General features: G+C 52.3%; 1 protein-coding gene across 5 annotated transcripts in view; it reads left to right on the forward strand.

The window, feature by feature from the left end:
• Positions 1–21,935, forward strand: part of CBFA2T2 (CBFA2/RUNX1 partner transcriptional co-repressor 2) — a 61,609-nt gene that overhangs the window by 33,305 nt on the left and 6,369 nt on the right. For all 5 annotated transcript variants that reach the window (XM_061375611.1, XM_061375607.1, XM_061375610.1 and 2 more), the window contains exons 2-8: positions 11,382–11,525; positions 15,674–15,915; positions 17,988–18,077; positions 19,218–19,399; positions 19,990–20,243; positions 20,911–20,996; positions 21,265–21,457. In XM_061375611.1, the coding sequence (XP_061231595.1) occupies positions 11,382–11,525; positions 15,674–15,915; positions 17,988–18,077; positions 19,218–19,399; positions 19,990–20,243; positions 20,911–20,996; positions 21,265–21,457 (1,191 nt within the window). The remainder of the gene's footprint in view (positions 1–11,381; positions 11,526–15,673; positions 15,916–17,987; positions 18,078–19,217; positions 19,400–19,989; positions 20,244–20,910; positions 20,997–21,264; positions 21,458–21,935) is intronic.

A 21,935-nucleotide genomic window follows, 5' to 3' on the forward strand; every position in this document is an offset into this window, starting at 1 on the left:
TAAGATCATCTATTTCCTACCCCCTGCCATGGGTAGGGATGCCTTACACTAGACCATGCCACCCAAGGCTCTGTCCAGCCTGGCCTTGAACACTGCCAGGGATGGAGCATTTGTGGTGGTTTTGAATCCATGTTCTTATTTTAAATGAGGCTATTTCCTCATTTAATGATTTTCAGGCTATTCCCCTTTTATCTCGTGTTGTATGAACTTCTGAGATGACTCTGCCCTATGTGGGCTGTATGTTTCTGTGTCCGGTGGAAGCTGTTGAGCAAAGAGACTTGCTGCACTGACGCAGAAGCAGCATCCTTCTGACATCTGCTAGATTCGTACAGAACTGGCTAGAAAATTCCCTCCTCTTCCACAACTTTATTTTTCCTACTGAAACCAAGAGCTGGGATATAAAATACCAGGCAGTGACAAAGAAGGGTCACTGCCCTGGTATCTCAGAATAGACCGTCACTTGTTTACCGCTCCCAGCTTCCAGGAATGAACCAGGCTCGCAGCATGGAAACTTCAGGACCCAACAAAAGTCCCCTGGAAAGGTGCTTAAGTTGGAAGAGTGGTTTCCCTGGGGATGCTGGACCCACAGCAGTTGCCTGGCGTCTTTGGAGCAGCACAGCACAGGGAGAAGGGGGCTACATCACTGTAGCTGTGGCCTTACTGGCAGCAGAACAATGCTGCTGCATCGGTGCTGCTGATGGGCTTTCTGCAGGTTCCCCTTTTCTGAGCCCCTATTAAAGAATGAAGAAGGGCAGCAGAGGAGGCAGGGGTCCCAGGCTCTCAAATGGACCTTGTTGGGTGGTGGTCAGCTGAACCTGTGGCTTAAATCTCTCCTGCTGAGGACTTCCTGATGGATTTTAAGCACTGATGATGATGTGCCTGCTCAGACACCTAGTTGCAGCATCTATGTGAGAGGCTCTTGTGTAGAACATGCTGCAGGGAAGCTGCAGAGCAACCAGACCCCTCCAGGAACACTTTGCCTGGGTGAGACAACCCTATAGCCTCCCAGGGCTCTCCAGACCCATACCTGTGACTAGAGGAGCCCAGTGAGGGCTGCAGCAGTGGCCCCATGCTGGTGCTTCATGGGGACCTGCACTGGTGTCCTGGGTTGTTTCTAGGAGCCTGCTCCAGCATCTCTGCTGCCCTGGAGCCCATCTGCATCAGTGAGTGCATTTCTGCTGACCATTGGGAGCTGTGGGGAGCCCCTCAGAGCTCATTAGCAACAAGAGGCTGCCAGTTAAACACGGCTCCCTGGGCTCTCCCACTGGTGCTGCTGGGCTGGAGAGGGAGGTAACAAACTGGAGCCCAGTGTGAATGTGTTTCACCTGGAGGGCAGGAGAAGGGTGGAGGTGCTTGTTCAATGCCCAGCAAAGCAGGGTTTGAAAGGATGTAGATAAAATCACAAAGTCTCTGTGAAGGTGGAGACCGCTTTCAGAAGTTAGAGCTTGGCTCCCTGTGTTATCCACGTTTGGGTCACCCAGAGTTTTACACCTATAAAAGTTGGAGCTTTGTTTACATCATTTAGCATAAGCAGGAGGGAGATGATTCCACTCCCAGAATTGCCCTGCTCAGTTGTTCTGTAAAACCTACAGGGGGTTGGAAGAAATTCCTTTTTTTTATACCTCAGGGTTTAGCACAACGCGGGTTTAAAATGAAGATGCTGCAAGGGCTGGAGCAGCTCTGCTCTGGAGCCAGGCTGAGAGAGCTGGGCTGGGTCAGCCTGGAGAAGAGAAGGCTCCTGAAGGGGAGACCTTAGAGCAGCTCCAGTGCCTAAAGGGGCTGCAGGAAACCTGGAGAGGGGCTTGGGACAAGGGCCTGTAGGGACAGGCCAAGGGGAATGGCTTGAACCTGCCCGAGGGGAGACTGAGCTGAGCTCTTAGGCAGAAGCTCTTCCCTGTGAGGGTGCTGAGGCGCTGGCACAGGGTGCCCAGAGAAGCTGTGGCTGCCCCATCCCTGGCAGTGCTCAAGGCCAGGTTGGACACAGGGGCTTGGAGCAAGCTGCTCCAGTGGAAGGGGTCCCTGCCCGTGGCAGGGGTTGGAGCTGGATGAGCTTTAAGGTCCCTTCCAACACAAACCAGGCTGGGATTCTATGAAAACCGGTGCTTGCAAAAGCCTAAAGGCAGTTGCATCCATTCTGAAGTTCTTTCTCCAACACTTCAGTCCTGTTTCAGAATTAAGTGCATTTAATGTTGTTACCCTGTACAACAGGCCCGTGCTCTACCAGAGAGGGCTTACACCAAATAAAACTGGTGGGTACCGAACAAACTTCCAAGAACTAAGCTGCTAATTAGAGATAAGAAAGGTGACTGAGTTTCTGTAATGGGTACCTCTACAATGAAGAAGTACCACTGAGGAACATCAGTGATGGGAAGGAAAACTGTGCTGTGCTGATGCTGGGTGTGGAGTGGTGGTGCAGCTGGTGGCTTTGCTGTTGAAGTGCAGAGCATGGTTTGCACAGCATGCACATTTGTAGTGCTGCTGAATGAGGGCAGAAATGAGCATCATGTGGTCTTGGCAGTGCTGGGGGAATGATTGGACTTGATCTTAAAGGTCTTTTCCAGCCTGGCTGATGCTATGGCTCTACTTGATGATTCTGTCAGTGTCCAAAGCTTAGATTTGTGCTGTGTGGTGTGTGCAGGGGTGGCTGGAGGGGACGGAGCCTCCAGCTTTGGTACATGGGCTCCCTGAACTGCAGCAGAAATTAAAGGATGCTGGTAAGAGGAGGGGACTCTCAGGGCTGGCATTGCCTGGGTTACCGTGGCCTTCAGCTGAGAGCTTCCCACGTACTGGGTCACTTTTTACACTCTGGAGTAGAGTTGGTGTTTACTTTCTGGACCCCAGAGGGGTGAATCACGTGTTTCGTATCATAGACTCCCAGACTGGTTTGGGTTGAAGGGACCTTAAAGCTCCTCCAGTTCCAACCCCTGCCACAGGCAGGGACCCCTTCCACTGGAGCAGCTTGCTCCAAGCCCCTGTGTCCAACCTGGCCTTGAACACTGCCAGGGATGGGGCAGCCACAGCTTCTCTGGGCACCCTGTGCCAGCGCCTCAGCACCCTCACAGGGAAGAGCTTCTGCCTAAGAGCTCAGCTCAGTCTCCCCTCTGGCAGGTTCAAGCCATTCCCCTTGGCCTGTCACTAAGGGACATTCATACCAGCAAGGTTAACTCAATTCTTGCTTTCACTATACATAGCATTTACTGTAATTGAAACTCAAGCTCTTTTTTTCTGGCATAACATTTGTATGTAGAACTCCCCAAATAATTACTGAAAACCCGTAATGTTTGATGCCGAGCTGCTGCTCCAAGTCTCCATCTCAATGGTCCATCCCTTTTGTCCGTGTTGTGTCTGGGCTCCGACAGCCTCAGGAGCCGTTCGTCTTCCTGGTGTTTTCTTCCCTGTGGCAAATGAGAGACAGATGTTCCCATCTGGAAAGTTTGCTCCCGCCACCATGGTTACAGTTGGAGCCGGAGGATTTGGAGAGCAGCACAGCAGGCTGGGACTTTGAAATACTCATTTTTCCCTGATTGTGATAATTGCCTGTTTGATATCCGTAACTGCTTTCATTTTTCATTCAGAGGGCTTTAGCCTAAGAAGTAAATAGCGCAGAGGAGTAAATATTGCTTCATATTGTGATAGGAGTGGATCATTTAGGAACAAAATAAATCTTTATTCTGTAACTTTAACTGGAACAATGAGCTAATGAAAAATTACCAGAATACATTAGCAGTAACTAATCATATGAATTGAATAGGGCCTTGGGCAAGCTGCTCCAGTGGAAGGTGTCCCTGCCTGTGGCAGGGGTTGGAACTGGAGGAGCTTTAAAGGTGCCTTCCAACACAAACCATTCTGATTCTATGAGGAGGTTTCCAGGTGAGGATGAGGATTCCCTGCCCTGTGACATGATGAGCTCCCCAACACTGTCACTGCATTCCTTTGGGACAATGGATGAGCAGAAGCTGTTGGCATTGACTTGAAGAAATGAACTTGGGTCTCTCAATTGTATTTGCATGGGCACTAGCAGTGTGGGAAGGGAATTGCTGTGGTATATTGGTAAGAGCAGCAACAGCTCCCAGCTGGCTGCCACACAGGGTGTAAATGGTTTTTAGGGAAGCTTTCATGGTCTGAGTAACTATTCCCTTGCTTCTTCATGGAAAAGAGAAGGAGAATGGGGGGTACCACAAAGTGGTCTGTGTTCTTGTAGAAGCAAGGTGAGCAGAGTTTGAGGGGTTTATGTACACCCTACTCTGGGGGCTATTGGATGTGATAGTCTGGGAGATGGAGCCATGTGTTTGCACCGCTGGCCCTGGTATGAGTCCATAGACCAAGAGGAAACCAGAGCTAAGGCAGCAGGGATGCTGTGCAGGTGGGTTTGTGCTGATGGATCCGTTGTGGCCATGGTGAGGGCAGAGCCAGAGCTGGAGCCATCTTGCCTGGGTGGGAACACAGCAGAAGAGAACTGCTCTGGAGTCCAGCCTGTGCTGCTGGCGAGTCTGTAGAGCCAGGCACATTAATAGGGTTTTCTGAAACTCACTGAAGGGCAGGAGGGATAAGGATCTGCAGTCTGCTTCAGGGATAAATTATTAATCTTATTTCCCTTATTAACTGCTTTCGGGACTGCCTGTGCACGATAACATACTTTGCTCTTTCAAGTTCTTCTATCCAAGTTTCACATTGAATTGAGATTTAAAGTGAAACAGCTGTGTGTGGGAGAGGACTAGATGGCAATGGAGATACACGGGTTTATTTTTGATGTATAAAATGCCTATCTCAGGCTCAGCAGCTCCCTCCTGTGTGACGCGAGGCTCTCCTGCGAGGTGCCGAGTCCTCTCCTCTCCCACAGCATCTTGCAGCTCAGGAGCCTGGATGTGCTATAAACCCAAGCTGAACAGGGTAAAAATAGGCTGATCGCATTTGGTGGAGGAAATATCTGTGCAGGAACATAAGTTACCCACTGCAACAGATGCTATAGTACCATCTTGGCCAGCTCCCTGCTTTGGTGTGGAGGAGGAGGATGGAGAAGGACCAGCATTTGCTGCTGACCTGTTTGCCTCACTCATATCTCCCAGTTCTGGCTGTAAATTGTCATTTATTGGCTCGAGCAAAGGGAGACCTTTGGAAGCCACCCCGCATGCAAATAAATGTCAGTATTGGTACAGAAGTAACCTTGACTGCAAAACTGTTAATCCTTCTCCACCAAACTGGGACTAACCCAATCACCCTTTTATTCCTAATCCTGCTGTATTGGCTGCCTTGTTTCCGATGCTTATCTTCAGTCTTCCCCGTCCTATTGCTTTTTGATGCAGTGATGCTGCAAAAAGATAAAATATTGGCTCTTTCCTCCACGATGTGATTCCAGTTTGAGCTTGAAGGAAGTTGTCTGGAAGCAGGTGATGGAGGGGCTGCAGCGGTGTAGCGGTAAATGGTGTCTTCGGGAAGTCTGAGTAATGATCCTCTTGCTTTGCATGTAGATAACCTCTCATCTGCATGCCTTGGAGAACTGCAAAGGTGCTCTACAGATGGCTTAGAGCCATCAAGGGGAGGGAGAGGCAACCTTAGCGCGGAGGAAAGATGTTAATAACATTTAAATGTAATTCTTCCCGTTTCTCAGTTCCTAAATGTGAAAAATATTAGCTTGGTGGAGATTGAAAACAGATGGTGAGCAGTTGGAGCAGATAAGCATGTTATTCAAAATAAACATTCGCCGGAGCTGGGGAGGTGCTGAACCATATTTCATCTCACCCTATTTACATGAGCTGGGGAGGTTACGCTGCTGCTGCCTCTCATGTGCATTCAGACTAGCACCAGGGAGCCCCGCGGCGGCAGCCAACTGCACAGGGTCCATGGCAGCGTGTGGGGCTGGGGCCACTTCCCTGGCTCCTTCCTCGGGCTGATGCATAGAGCTGGTTAGCTTAGCACTGGGCTGCAGGCAGGGTGCTGCTGCTGGAGAGGGCACCGAGGTTTGGTGCCTGCCTTTGGTTCCCTCCTTCAGGTGGTCTCTTATCTGTGTGCGGTTCTGGTGTCCTCAACATAAGAAGGACATGGAGCTGTTGGAGCAAGTCTGGAGAGGCCATGAGGATGATCAGGGAACTGGAGCACCTCCTGTATGGAGCCAGGCTCAGAAAGTTGGGGCTGTTCAGCCTGGAGAAGAGAAGCTGCGTGGAGACCTCAGAGCAGCTTCCAGTGTCTGAAGGGGGCTGCAAGGATGCCAGAGAGGGACTCTTCATCAGGGACTCCAGTGATAGGACAAGGGGTGATGGGTTCAAACTGAAACAGGGGAAGTTCAGGTTAGTTATAAGGAAGAAGTTCTTTATTGTGAGGGTGATGAGGCACTGGATGGGTTGCCCAGAGAAGTGATAAATGCTCCATCCCTGGCGGTGTTCAAGGCCAGGTTGGACAGAGCCTTGGGTGTCAGGGTGTAGTGTGAGGTGTCCCTGCCCATGGCAGGGGTTGGAACTTCATGATCTTAAGGTCTCTTCCAACCCAAACCCTTCTGTGATTCTATTTAGAGAAGCTTTGTGTTGCTTTACCTTGAACCAGAGACTCTTACCCATGTGAGTGGTGGGGGAGGAAGTCTCTGGTTCCATGGGCTGTTTGTGGGAAGGGTTCATTTTCCTGACTTGTAGGGGATCTATAATTCATGCCTCTAGGCCCAGTGTCATCTGAGGTGGGAGGGCCAGTGGAAAGAGAGATATGTCTGGAGTGTGGCTTATCTCCCTTGCTTTAATGAATGCTTTGGGATGGGCTGGATCCCTTTGGCGCAGTGTCTGTGTCCACTGGCTCCAGAACAGGCTCAGACCCAGAATGTCTTCTGCTAAACTTAACCTTGGCTGCTGCTACTGGGATGATTCTCCAGTCCCTTGCTCTGCAGAGGCAGGTAGGAATGTTGGGCTCTTCGCTTTCTGAGGTGAGGAATGTCTTTATAGGTTATGAGCATAATCTGCCTGTTCTAGATGGAAGTCGAAAACATCTGCTCTGATTAAACCTCTTCTGTCTGCAGGAAACAGCTCCCTGCTTTCAATGCTGAGCCTCTGAACCACTGGGCCAGCCCTTGTGCACAGTCTTCTGTTCAACAGACATCAACTCAACCCAAAACTGTTGGTTCGCAGACTCTCAGTTTGGGTCAGAGCCTTGTTGTCCATGGCTGGTTTTTGAGTCTCCTCTCTTTGTCCTACAAACTGCAGAAGGGAAGAGCAACCCCCCTGTGCTTACCTGCTGGTTGTGCGGTGCTGTCTCACGTTCAGTGTGGTTTCCTCTCACTTCTTCCCATATGTTTCATGTTCTGATGTCTATAGAAAGCCAGATGCTTGACTCTGGCAAACAGGTTTGTGGGAGCAGTTCTGACTCTGCAGCTGCTTCATAAATGGGATGTATAAAACTGCTCCCAGGCCAGGCAGGTTCCTCCTTCCATCCTAACCCTCACAGGGGTGAACCATGGGGAATCCTCCACCTGTGTCAAGAATGGATTGAAGTTATCTGCATTCATGTGCACTTTGTAACTGCCCATCACCTCTCTGAAACGTGACCGTGCATATGGGAGACATAACCTGGGAATTGTGGCCCCAGTAAGGTGTGAGGCAGGTTCAGGGTCTTTTGTTACTGAATGGAAATCTCCCATCCTGGTGTTATTCTGCCATCTGTGGGAACTATATTTTGAAGTTAGGGAGCAGATGGGAGGAGACAGTTTGTGTCTGCCCTGGGGACTATTCCTGGCTCTCTTCCTTACCTTGCTTTCTGGGAGAAGGTAACATCCAATGTGCCTCATGAAGTGCTTTTATTTCATAGAATCACAGAATCCCAGCATGGTTTGTGTTGAAAGGACCTTAAAGCTCACCCAGTTCCAACCCATGCCACAGGCAGGGACACCTTCCACTAGAGCAGCTTGCTCCAAGCCCCTGCATCCAACCTGGCCTTGAGCACTGCCAGGGATGTTCTCTAATTCCCAAAGGCATTTAAGGACTAATTTAAATTCCAGGTACTCGAGATGCTCCCAAGCTTGTCACTATTCTCTTTTCTTGTGCCTTTACCCCTTTTCCCAAACCCACAGGCATGGAGAGATCAGTGAAGCACCTTCTTTATACAGTTTACAATGCAAGTAAATGCTAGCGGCTCCTCAGAGGTTACCTATCGCAGCAACACTCCCTTTGTACCAACCACCACAGGAGAAGGATTTCTTTAAAGAAAAGAAATAGGATGAAATGTGTCTCAAGTGGCTGTTTGTTGAACCTGCCCCCTCTGAAACTGCTGTGGTTGGAGAACCACAGTTCCTGGGAAGAGCAGGAGTGCGACTTCTCTGAGGACCGGTGGAGACCCCTGTTTTTCTCCTGCTGTGCTGTGCTGTTGTCTCACTTGGCTCTTTCTCCTCTCCAGAAAGCAGAATCATCAGCTGCACTTCATCTTGACATATGCTGCTCTTTAATTTGTTATGCTAGGATGGGAACTGGAGCAGCAAAGGAAATGCAGTGCGTATCAACAGTCAACACAGCGAGTCAAGTCAAACCAGGGCCTTTCGCTTTCACTGGAGAGCACGGGGGAGAAGGGTTTCGGGTGTACTCAAAGCTTTGGGGCTTTCTAGGCTCTTGCACACCTGGGCTCCTTAAATGGGACATACAAATATATAGGGCACACAATGTAAACTGGTACATGCCTGCAGCTGCCCTCACCCTGAGAGCAGCTTTGCAGCATCTGAAATCTGTAACTCCCATCAATGGGAAACCTGGTCTTCAGGCTTCATTGGCTTTGGGAGAAGATGAAATCCTTGCTTCTATCCAAGACTGAAGCATCTCTGTGGTCGGGTTTTGTTTTACTCCAGTTGCATCACCTTCCCATGTGAAGCTCCAGCATGTTCAGGGGTGGGAAGGCAGCTCTCCCACCGGCTCCTGCTTCTCTGCCTGGTGAACCCTGGCAGGTCCTGGGTGCAGAGTTGAGCACGTGCCTCTGCAGGTTTGACACTTAGGTTGTGCCATAAGCAGGTTCACTCTGTGTCTTACAGGCATTGCTTGAAAAACAACAACCCAACATTTGGAGATGTTTCCAACTCCAGGTAAGGCTTGGAAGGAAAACAACCCAATGTTTCCAGTTCAGGCAGCTGTCCTGCTCTGACACTTGGAGTATTCAGTCACTGACAAGAATTACTCTTCTTGGAGCATTATCCAAAAGTCTATCATGGCATTTGACTCTTCAGCATGATCTTGGGTAACTGATACAGTGGAGAGACTCTCAGGCATTTTGAGGAGCATCTCAGCATCCTCTCTGAGCCTCTGGAGCAGCACTGAAATGTTGCCACTGGTGAGGCAGTAAATACTGCTGAGCAGTGAAATGTGGAAGAAGGAGACTGGGGAGGCAGTGTCTCCCCAAGGACCACCTCACAGTCTTGTTTTAGCCCCAGGTCAACTCGAGGCTGACTCAGGTCCTTGTTTGCAGTCTGGTTTGCTCACATGATTCTCATTAAATGGATGTGTTTAGGCTAAAAATGAGGAGTTTCAGAGAGATGGTTTTTATCTGCAGTTTTAGATGCCCCAGGTCCTTGCAGGAAGCTTTTAAATTTACTAATCCTGTTTGCTGCTTGTCTGTCAGGGTGGGAGCTTGGAATAGAAGGTGTTGGCTTCTCGTGGACCTTGGGTTTGGTGTTTCATGCAGTAGCAGGTTTTATTTTGGGGCTGTAAATTCCATGTGATTTCCCCTTATCCCTGTAAATCAACCAAATCAGTTCTAACTCCTTAATGTGCCTTAGAAGCATTTTAGGAGGAAAGAGGAGAAACCTTAAGGATGGGTTTCACGCTCTGTTTCTCTCCATAGCATGGTGTCCTGGGTTCAGCAGTAGCAGTCATTTTTCTCCTTCTTAGCAGCTGGTGCAGTGCTGTGTTTTTGACTTTCAGCCTGGGAACAACACCGATAACACCGATGGTTTCAGTTGCTGCTCAGTAATGTTTACCCTGACCAAGGACTTTCTGAGCCTCATGCTGTGCCAGGGAGGAGGGGAAGCCGGGAAGAAGCAGAGACAGGACACCTGACCCAAACTGACCAAAGGGGTATTCCATACCACAGCACGTCATGCGCAGGAGGTAGAACTGAGGGCAGTTACCCAGAAGGGCGAGATCACTGCTCGGTCAGGCTGGGTATTGGTTGGTGGGTAGTGAACGGTTGTATTCTCTTCCCTTGTTATTTCCCTTATCATTATTATTATTGGTGGTAGCAGCAGTGGTTTGTGTTACACCTTAGTTACTGGGCTGTTCTTATCTCATCCTGTGGGAGTTACATTCTTTCCATTCTCCTCCCATCCCTCCGGGAGCAGTGGGAGGAAGATGGGGGGGACTGAGCGAGCGGCTGCGTGGTTCTGGGTTGCCGGCTGGGCTTAAACCACGACACATGGCAATATGAGCTTGGACATAGATGCCTGGGGAGGAGGGTTTCATAGGAAGGGGGTGAAGAGGATCAAATGAGGCAGGTGGCAGTGTGTTGTGGTGTTGGTGGGAATGGGCCAGCAGCAGGCAGGAAGCGGTGTGGTGCTCTCCTTGGCCTGCCTACAGCTGAGCTTGCAGAGAAGAGCATGAACCACATCTGATCCCTGAGTGGTTTGGATTGGAAAGGACCTCAGAGCTCCTCCAGTTCCACCCCACTGCCACAGGCAGGGACACCTTCCACTAGAGCAGCTTGCTCCAAGCAACCTATTCCTTCAAGAACGCCTTTTGAGGCTGATTTAGTTGCTGGAGAGAGGGGTATGGCCACACTGTTCATGGCTCTGAGAGGGGGTTGCAATCCCTCTGGAGAGACCATCTCCAAGCCAGCAGCATGGACACAGGGTGCATGCGAGGCTGATGAAGGCTGGCCCAGGGACCACGCTGGTGTGAGGGAGAAGACGTGCAGGAGCCTTCGATTTTGAGCTTTTTGGTTAAAAGCAAACTTGTCAAACTCATCAGGGAGCTGTTTGCCACGGCGGCTGCTTCAGAGCATGGTTTTGCTGCTTGGGGAGCAGGGCTGGAGGTGAAACCTCAGTTCCCTGTGCTGGTGAGGTGCATGTGGGCATGGGGAGTGTTGGGGGGATCTTAAATGGGGGCAAAGCAAACAGGAAGGAAGACTTTGTGGCAGCATCTTCAGGCATGCGTAGTGAGAAGATGCAGTCAAGAGGCTGGGATGGTGAACACAGGCATCCTGAGCCTGCCCGCAGCGCCTCTGGACACATGCCGCACTCCAGTGCCTGTCCCCAAGCCTGGGGCCGTACTCTGCCCCTTCCCTGTGCTGACTCGGGGCCATGCAGAGCGGCATGGGAGCCTGGTGTGCCCTCCCCCTGCCTCTCCTCACCCTTGCAACGGTGCTGTGTGTGCTGGGCGGGGAAACGCTTGTCCCCGGCTGGCACTAAGCGTTACCACCTTCTCTTTGTACAGTTGCCGGTGAGAAGAGGGTGCCAGTGATGCCCGGATCGCCCGTGGAAGTGAAGATACAGTCCAGGTCCTCTCCTCCCAACATGCCACCGCTGCCCCCCGTGAACCCCGGCGGCCCCCGGCCCATGTCCTTCACGCCAACTGCACGTAAGATCCCAGTAACGCTGCTTTCCCCAGGGACCAGCTCTAGCCAGGAGGGAAGGCTCTGCTTGCAGAAGTCAGTGGGGGTGTCTCATCCGTGCTGCGTGGCTTTAAGAAGGGGAGACTGGGGCTTTTCTGCTGTTCTGCTCCATATGCAGGATGTATGACAGGGTCTGTAATCCCCCGTCCCCCCTGCCTGCTCCTGTCTTGCTCCCAGTGCTGCCTTGAGTCCTTCTCTTTGCAAGTGCAGCCATGATTTCCACCATAAACTCCTTAAGAAATTGAAGTCTTTTATCAGGCTGGCTTCAAACGAGCCAAGAGCTGGGCTTTTCACTCTATCTTTTGGAGGAGTTAATTCCCACTCTGCTCTATCTCACTTTGCAGGCAGCGTTTCTGCAGCTGAGATTAGAAAGTTTTCCTTTTTTTTAACTTCCTTTCTCTCCATCCAGATTTTCTTTGCTCCATCTTCTCTGTATAATCTTGCCTATTAAGCCATAGTCAGTCCTGGTTCTGCCCATCTGCAGCACAGTCTCTTACTTCTGGCTCAGAGGTGACTCCACGGATGGGATGGACACGTGGCTTTTTCTTAGAGCATAGAAAGAGTCCTTTTTTCCTCCCTTAGCTAACATTTAAGCCATTTAACATCTGTTAAAAGCACCATTCTGAAGAAAAGCTGCTTTTCTTTGTTGGGCATGGAGTTATCTGAGCCCTGCACGTGGCACATACGTATTTCCCATGCTCTCCTCGCCCCTGTTGCCGGGCACTGAGCGTCTCCCTAGCTGGTTCTGCATTGCTCTGCTGTCCATGATGGTGCCTGGGGTATGTCACAGTTTGATGCTGGCAGGGGATTTTGGAGGTTTACAATCCAGCTCCATCAGGACACACACTAATGTATTGCATGGTGCTGGCAGTAGCACTAATCACTGGGTTATCCCGCCAGACACATCCCCATCTCTGTGTGCTGAGGGGTTTTTAATGGCTCTCCTTTTGCTCAGGCAGAAAAAGACCATTAGCAAAGTGACAGGAATTAATTTTCCCAATGAGGTTGCTTGGCACACTGGTAAGGGCCAAGGAGCCTGAATCTGCTGATTGCACACGACTTAATTGCCTCTTTCCAAGATTGATGAGAGATGCAGCCTGTGGTGAAGTTCATTCTTGCTCCTTTACTTCTCAGTTGCGTGAAAGGGTCCTGGTCAGAGTCAGGGAGTGAGTGTCCTACACTGCCCGTGGCTGGGGCAGGTGAGGAGGAACATGCTGGAGGAAGGCCCTGTCTGCTTGTGGATCACTAACAAAAGGGAGGAGCAGCAAAAGCCTATTGAGTATCCAAGACAGAGTTTGACAGAGTAACCCCTAGGCGATGACTTCTATGTTCCCAGGAGGTTAGCATCCCCCTCTCCCCAAACCAGTAACCCCACTGCTCTGGGTACCCCATCTCATTGCTTCAGCGCTGTCTTCTCACCTGGAAATGGAGGCCCCAGCCCAGCTCTGTGCTCTGTGGGGAGCAGGTCCCGGTGCTGTGCAGGAGCAGATAACTGCCGGTTGCCCTGCGGTAATGGTGCTCACAGGGGGGTCAGGCCAGGCAGGATGAGCCCCAGACACAGAGCGGTTACAGGGCTGTGCCTAACGGCAGCTCTGACCCAGCGAGTTCTGCTCTGGAGGCCATCAACAGCCACCGCTGCCACCCAGGGCAGCCTCTCCTGAGGAGCTGCAGCCCCCCTTCTCCCAGCTATAAATAGAGCCCATTGCTCTGCAGGGTCCTTCATGTGAAACAATAAGAGGAAGTAGAACAGAGAAGCGGGTGAAGAGCCTCAGTCACAGCAGAGCTGTTCATAGAATCCCAGCCTGGTTTTCTGCCCAAGAGCTCATCTCAGTCTCCCCTCTGGCAGGTTCAAGCCATTCCCCTTGGCCTGTCCCTGCAGGCCCTTGTCCCAAGCCCCTCTCCAGGTTTCCTGCAGCCCCTTTAGTCACTGGAGCTGCTCTAAGGTCTCCCCTTCAGGAGCCTTCTCTTCTCCAGGCTGCCCCAGCCCAGCTCTCTCAGCGTGGCTCCAGAGCAGAGCTGCTCCAGCCCTCACAGCATCTCCATGGTCTCCTCTGGCCTCCCTCCAACAGCTCCACGTCCCTCTTGTGCTGCTGCCCCAGAGCTGGATCAGGGCTGCAGGGGGGTCTCCCCAGAGCACAGCAGAGTGGGAGAATCCCCTCCCTCAATCTTTGCTGTTTGAGCAAAGCTTTCTCTGGGCAGCTTTCCCCCTATTTATAACAATTCTGTTGTGAAGTAAGTGCTCTGAGTAATTCACAGAAGCTTTGCCCTTCACGTAGCTCTGTGCTTGCTGGTGCTCTGTGGTAGCTGACCCTGCAGGTACATGCCATCTCTGCAGGACATCTCTTCCACTTTGCTGCCTTGAGGAAGTCGATGTGGACAGCAGTTTCTGAGGTTGTGTTGTTCCATAACAAAAGGCATGAGTTTGCTTTGCCTTTATACCCCCATTCTCTCAGTCCTGGCCTTTGCCTTCATTTCATCATATCTCTGTCTGCAAAAGGCCACATCTTTATTATGCCCCCAAAGAGCCTGTCACCATTTGGTTAGCAGGAACCACCTTTGGTGGTCTCTTCAGCCTTATCTTTCCCTTGCATCTTAACTGACTCTGGTTAAATCTTCCTGGGTTCCCTCTGTGCTCACCACAGCAGGTCCAGGTGTGTGGAGCCTTTCCAGCCTCCAACCCTGGTGTGCCCCAGAGCGGTTTAACTGTTAGGTCCCTCCTGCTGCCTGCTCCAAAAACCCCTCCCTGGGTCACAGGGATGTGGTGTGATCCCCACAAAGCTGCAGTGATGGTTTTGGCATCTCTTTTGACAAGTTATTGCTCCGTCACTGCATGCCCTGCATGCAAGGGGCTCTGCTGGGTGGCTGCAGTGCTTCCCTGAGTGCCATCATTTGGAATGGTTTATATGGCTTGTGGCCTTCAGCACTTACATCCATAAGGGATTCAGGTCTGGCCTTTAAGGATAACCCAGTGGATCAGTTAAAACTGTATTTATGATGATGTACTTTTCCCCTCTCAGACTCTGGTTTATGCTGTGTTGGGGCCCCAGTGCACAGCTGCTCTTCAGACAGGGCTCTAGATTGCACAACAGCAGTGTGGAGATGTCAACAATTGATTCTAATCCCTTGCCGAGTTCCCAGACTTCCAGCCCCTCAGTCTGTTTCGACATGCTCTCCACTTACAGAAGGCAGTGCTGCAGATGGGACCAGGTTGGGAAAAACAACCCTGCTTGTGAAACCCCCTGTAAATCCCTAGGGAGGTACAGTGGGAGCAAGGGCAGGATGCTGTTGGTCCTCTTGGGGTAAGGAGGAGGCACCTGAGCTGCAGGTTCTGCTAATGAGCCCCTGGCTGTAATGAGAACTGATGACTTACTGTAAAGGCTGAGGCTGGGAAGGATGGTTGGGATGTCTGGTGTCATTTTCTGCCTGACAAAGGCCAGGAAACCCTGGTCAGTGATTCCTGCTGAGGGCTGACCCTGTGTCCCCTCAGGCTGCCTCAGATGCAAGCAGTGGTGTGCCTGCTCTGCTGAGCGCTGGTTCTGTTGGTGTTTGATGGCCCTGGGTATGAAGCTCACTGAGCAGAGGAGAGAAATGCCAGGGGTGTGACTGCCTGTGGTGTAAATCACACCTGAGGAAACTCAGGAGGTTTAGATTGGGTATCAGGAAAAGATTCCTCCCTGTGAGGGTGCTGAGGCGCTGGCACAGAGTGCCCAGAGAAGCTGTGGCTGCCCCATCCCTGGCAGTGTTCAAGGCCAGGTTGGACACAGGGGCTTGGAGCAAGCTGCTCCAGTGGAAGGTGTCCCTGCCCGTGGCAGGGGTTGCAACTGGAGGAGCTTTGAGGTCCCTTCCAGCCCAGTGCCTTGGCTGGGTGTGTGGTTCTCATGTGCTGGGGGCTGCAAGAGCATCCCTGTGAGCCCAGGGGAAACCTGAAGAGAAGGCACACGTCTTGTTGGTGATCAGCTCCACCGTGGGTGCCCTCCAGCACAATATCCAGGTTCTGCTCTGCCCATAGCCCCTTTTCTGGTTCTTGCCCTGTTTGCTAGCAGCAATTAGCCAGCAGCAGCAGGGTCCTGGATCCTCTTAAACACCAAATATCACTTCTCTCTCCTATTTACAGTGCCCAACGGAATAAACCATTCCCCACCGACCCTGAACGGGGCTCCATCCCCACCCCAGAGGTTTAGCAACGGTCCTTCCTCCTCCTCCTCCTCCTCGCTGACGAACCAGCAGCTCCCAGCCACGTGTGGTGCCCGGCAGCTCAGCAAGCTGAAGCGCTTCCTCACTACCCTGCAGCAGTTTGGCAATGACATCTCACCAGAGATCGGGGAGAAGGTCCGGACCCTGGTCCTGGCGCTGGTGGTAAGCCTCACATCCCAGCTCAGGCTGCCTCGATCTTGGAGCGCACTTTGGGATGGGATCCTGGCAGGCAGCGTGTACCCGTGTTACACAACGCTGTGTGTCTGCGTGTTTCCAGGCAGAGCTGTTGGCTGAGCAGGGCTCTGCAGTGTTTATGCATTCTGGTAAACTTGTGGACTTCTTTCTGTCTTGGCCTTGGTGGGTTTCAAAAAGCTGTTTGTCCGGTGGCTTTGGCATCAGCTTGCGTGCAGCCAAACTTAAGGAATTCTGGACGGACTGGGACAAAGCCGTCCTCTAAAGGCCATGGGTCTGGTGTCGTAGGCTACGCTGGGCTTTCCATTTCTCCTCCTAAATGAAACTGTTCACCCAGTTCAGAAGAGTCTGTAGTTATAGTCTGTAGCTGGGGAAGTGTTTCCTTGCCTGTGCAGGTGTTAATTGCCTGACCCAGCCACAGATCAGTTTAACTCTCATCTGCTTCCATACAACAAAAAACCAGTTCCAGCCACTACTTAGTTCTGGCCTGAGCTCAGTGTGGCAGCTCTGAGCAAGGGAGCCAGCAGTACTGGGAAGGGCAGGGTGCTGTCGCTAGCAGGGACTCACTCCAGAGAGCTGGGAATCCTACTTTGCTCCCAAGCGTGTAGAGACTTGTTAGGATACTTCAAAAATGTAATTTATTGATAAGCAGTGATGTATTTAATGGGCTGTTTTCCTCTTTATGGGCTGCTCCTGCCATGTCTTAACCCAAACCCACTGGCTCAGCAGAGTGAACCATTGCCAAAGTCTGCAGAGCCTGGGAAGGCCGCGGTTGCAAAGTCAGAGGTCTGGGCTCCTGGTGAGCAGCTGCTGCTTTGTGGGATTGCATATGTGTGTTACCAAAGGCATTGGTTCTTCCAGACACATCCATGCCTGTGACAGTCTGAGGGTGCAGCTATAGGAAAGGGATTGATCAGTAACTTGTGCATCTTCTGCCCTTCTTTTGCATTCCCATGCTTGGATTTGCAAGAGCTGGGGTGGGTGGCAGTGCAAACACAGTGTGTGTCTGTGCCTTCGTGCCTCTTAGCAGCTATGGACCCCTGAAAACATCCTTTAAAAACCAAATGAACAAGTCTTGCTGCACAATTGTGTCAAGTATCTGCAGGTATAGAGACTACCTGGTAGAAATGCTGTGCAAGCCCAGAGCTGGGACTTGAGACCCTGGAGCACAGCACTATGGCTGGGCCCATATGGCTGATCCCAGTGCTGATCCCAGGACCAGCTCTGCTGTTTGTCGTGGGCAGAGCAGCCATGAGTCTCTTCATAACCTTGGGGGATTTCAGGGTTTCATGGAGTCACAAAATTGGTTTGAGTTGGAAGGGACCTTAAAGCCCATCCAGTTCCAACCACTGCCACGGGCAGGGACACCTTTCATTAGAGCAGCTTGCTCCAAGCCCCATCTAACCTGGCCTTGAGCAGTGTCAGGGTTTGAACACTGGATTCAAAATGCTGCTGCTGAAGGAAGAAATATGCATTTCCATGGGTGCAGGGTAGTACCTTAGCTCACCCTTTTGGAAATGGAAATGTTAAGCTGCCCAGGTTCCTGTGACTGTCATCTCACCACTGATTATGGCGATTGCTGCAGGGCTGAACTCTGTACATGCAGGTTGTCAAATGCTGCTTGTCCCAGGGAGCAGGCAGCTTGCAGAGCCCCAGGGGATGTGCTGCAGGAGCAGGGTGATGGAGACCTCATGGCTGGTGGAAGGAGGAGAGGAAAGGGTGCAGCTCTGAGCAGCTGGAATCAATGCCTGGCTCCCTGCAGGAGCTGCCAGCTGGGTCCTGCTGCTTCCCAGACCCAGGCTCTGCTCCCAGCCCAGGAGCTGGGAAGATAGTGGGCCAGGCAGCGCTCACCCCTTGCCTGGTGCAGCAATCCTGCTCCATTGGCCTGAGTCGTCTTGGCTGTTGGGCTGAATCCGATGGAAGCTGTCAGTCCCAGCGTGGCAGATGCAGTCTCTCTTCCAGTTCTGTTCATTTGGAGCCGTTTCCCATGTGTCTAAAAATAAGAGCAAATTGTCATTTCATTTCTTAATTTGTTTCCTCAGAACTCAACAGTGACAATCGAGGAATTTCACTGCAAGCTGCAAGAGGCGACCAACTTCCCCCTCCGGCCCTTTGTGATCCCCTTTCTGAAGGTGACAGGGAGCTGGTGGGAGTTTGATGGGGCTCTGTGTGTTGGGCTCTGTGCTTGGCAGTGTGTCATGCCTGGGAAAGCTCCTCCTTCAAGCGCCACAGCCATTTAGTTCCAGTCCAAGACAGACTGCACAGACCGAGCAGTGGCCGTGCGGAACGGGCTTGTGGAAAGCTGACTTTGTAACAAGTGCCACATATGTCTGCTTGTATGTTAGGGATAAAGGAGACAAACCAAGCTCCATCAGGAGCTTCTGATCCCATAATCTTACTTGCAGATGTTCAGATCTAGAATGTTTGAAGTGTTGGCACGTGGAGCCTGTCTGGGGGTGGCTGGATGCTGGAAGCAGAGAGCGCTTCCCGTGACAGTTGGGGTTTGGGTGCATCGGTGTCAGGCCATCCTCAGCTCTTGAGGAAATACAGATAAATCCTAGTGCAGACACCAGGAGCTGGAGGATCCTGAGTGGGGGCCACAGGCTCTAGGTGTTAATAGAATCCCAGCCTGGTTTGGGTTGGAAGGGACCTTAAAGCTCCTCCAGCTCCAGCCACTGCCATGGGCAGGGACCCCTTCCACTGGAGCAGCTTGCTCCAAGCCCCTGTGTCCAACCTGGCCTTGAACACTGCCAGGGATGGGGCAGCCACAGCTTCTCTGGGCACCCTGTGCCAGCGCCTCAGCACCCTCACAGGGAAGAGCTTCTGCCTAAGAGCTCAGCTCAGTCTCCCCTCGGGCAGGTTCAAGCCATTCCCCTTGGCCTGTCCCTACAGGCCCTTGTCCCAAGCCCCTCTCCAGGTTTCCTGCAGCCCCTTTAGGCACTGGAGCTGCTCTAAGGTCTCCCCTTCAGGAGCCTTCTCTTCTCCAGGCTGCCCCAGCCCAGCTCTCTCAGCCTGGCTCCAGAGCAGAGCTGCTCCAGCCCTCGCAGCATCTCCATGGCTTCCTCTGGCCTCACTTCAGCAGCTCCACGTCCCTCTTGTGCTGCTGCCCCAGAGCTCGATCAGGGCTGCAGGGGGGGTTCTCCCCAGAGCACAGCAGAGGGGTTGAAGCTCAGTGGGGTGCATTAACCCAGTGCTACTGCTCTGAGGTGTGCAGAGCAACCGTGTGAGCAGCTGGAGCTGCCTGGGTGGAGCAGACCCCACTTGTTTTCCAGGCCAACCTCCCGCTGCTGCAGAGAGAGCTGCTGCACTGCGCCCGCGCTGCCAAGCAGACGCCCTCCCAGTACCTGGCGCAGCACGAGCACATCCTGCTGAACACAAACACCACGTCCCCCGCTGACTCCTCCGAGCTGCTCATCGAGGTGAACGGGAATGGGAAGAGGCACAGTCCAGACAGGTAAACACAGCACTTGGTGTGCTGCCGCGGTCTTGAAGTCGTGACTTGATTCAGCTGTGCTGCTGTCAAAGCTTTAACATCACTCAGGGCTAAAGCAGATTTTACCACTCTCAACAACTGTTCTGGCTGTTAGTGAGACATCAGTGATTGTTCTTCCTGCACTGTGAATTCAGGTTGGGATCCTCTTGCAGGCCGGTTCTGTCCCAGAGGGAGCTGAGCTCCCCCTGCCCAGGCAGCTCACAGAGGCACTCTCTTGGAAGGATGCAGTTTGTTTTCAGCACTTCCTATTCCAAGTCGGAATTTGTTATGTAATGATGTGGAGCATGCCTCAGCTTTACCAAAACTGTGAAATGTTAATGTGGTCATGCTCAGAAAGATGAATCACAGCACTCGGGCATCTTGACCTTGTTCTTTGACAGGGTCATCCTGTGGATTTGTTCCCAAGCTGAGTGTGTTTGGTTTAGCTCCCTGCCTTCCCCCCCACACACTAAAATCATCGCTGCCCCAGCTCTACTGGTTTGAAATCCGCATCTTTCCCTTTGCAAGTGCATTCGTGCTGTGCTAACACCTCTCTGCTGGTGTGGTTGCAGAAGGGACGACAGCAGCTTTGAGAGGGACCCGCTGCCGACAGACCCCCCGGCCAAGCGGGTGTGCACCATCAGCCCTGCGCCCCGGCACAGCCCGGCCCTCACCATCCCCCTGATGAACCCCGGGGGGCAGTTCCACCCCACCCCGCCGCCCCTCCAGCACTACACCTTGGAAGACATCGCAACCTCCCACCTCTACAGGGACCCCAGCAAGATGTTGGAGCACAGAGAGATCCGGGACAGGCACGGCGCTCTGGGTGAGAAAGCCTGCAGGGCTTCTAGTTGTAGGAGCTGTGAGGTCCAGGAGCTGAGCTTTGGCATCAGTCCCTGCTTGGCCACTTGCACCCAAAGCTGTGTAATGTGGCCATGTCCTCAGCAAGAGATTTTGAAGGGGATTCAGAGCGTGGAAGGTTAAAATGGGAAGGCTGAGGCTGTATTTCCCTGTACACATGTAAAGGCTGGTGTCACCCAGGGTAAGGAGGAAGGACCCAGTGTGTGAGTTGAGTGTGGCCAACCCAGCAGGCAGGGAAGTAGAAAGTAACTTCCCTGAGATCACTGAAGCGGGAGAGCAGAGCCTGGCCCCCCAGCCCGTATCTCCCCAAGGGGGTGTGGGAGGTACGTGCTGTGTTTCCAACAGGGCACGAGCTCTGAGCTCCTGTGGGGTTATAAGGGAGACAGCTCGCAAGCAGATCAGATCCAGAGCTGTGAGTGGATTGTAGCACTTCAGAGATGGTGACACAGATAAGGATAAAAGCACCAGTGTGGAATTGCCCCTGTAGAGCCACCTCCTTGAGATGTGTTTTACAGTCTCAGTTACATGTAGCTGAAATACTGTTCCTTGTTATCGCTTAGGGCCACATCCCCTCTGCAGCACTGAAAGCCCTTGGTCCATCTGATCACTCCTGTGGCTGTGGTTTCTTGCAGGTTTGAATGGAGGATACCAGGATGAGCTGGTGGACCACCGCTTGACAGAGAGAGAGTGGGCTGATGAGTGGAAGCATCTTGATCACGTAAGGAACAGGCAGGAGATGTGGGAAGCTCTGTGGGATGCAGCAACCCAGTGATCCACCTGCTCCAATTTGATTTTCTTGTTGTTGATACCATATCTGGGCTTTCTGAGAGGCTTGTGGAGGAACAGGCCACCACAAGGAGGTGGATGGTGGGGAGGGAAGATTGGAGCATCACTCCAGACAATGACATCTTCCTGAGATGGAGCCTCCAGTGAGAAATCGAGGAGATGACCCTGTGAGCCAGACTGAGCACACGTTCCTCCTGCAGGCACTGAACTGCATCATGGAGATGGTGGAGAAGACGCGGCGCTCCATGGCCGTGCTGCGGCGCTGCCAGGAGGCCGACCGGGAGGAGCTCAACTACTGGAAGAGGCGGTGCAGCGAGGCCGAGCCGCGCAAGGCGGGCAGCGACCTGCTCCCCAGGCAGCACAGCCCCAGCAGCTCCGACTCCATCGGCAGTGGTGAGCCAGGGCGGCCACAACCTCCTGTGGTGTCCTCTTAGGACAATATTAGACAGAAAGTGATGATAATAGGGTCTGATAATGGTATAATTTGTGGTGCGGCACTGGCACAGGGTGCCCAGAGAAGCTGTGGCTGCCCCATCCCTGGCAGTGCTCAAGGCCAGGCTGGACACAGGGGCTTATAGAATCATAGAATCACAGACTAGTTAGGGTTGGAAAGGACCTTAAGATCATCAAGTTCCAACCCCCCTGCCATGGGCAGGGACACCTCGCTCTAAACCACATCACCCAAGGCCTCGTCCAACCTGGCCTTGAACACTGCCAGGGATGGAGCAGTCACAACCTCCTTGGGCAACCTATTCCAGTGCCGCACCACCCTAACAGGAGGAAGCTGCTTTAGTGGAAGGTGTCCCTGCCTGTGGCAGGGGTTGGATCTGGATTAACCTTAAGGTCCCCTCCAACACAAACCAGTCTGGAA

Source organism: Neopsephotus bourkii, unplaced genomic scaffold (assembly GCF_033783945.1).
Source record: "Neopsephotus bourkii isolate Nb327-2 ecotype Australia unplaced genomic scaffold, CSIRO-AGI_Nbou_v1 NB_1663, whole genome shotgun sequence".
Lineage (NCBI taxonomy): Eukaryota > Metazoa > Chordata > Aves > Psittaciformes > Psittacidae > Neopsephotus > Neopsephotus bourkii.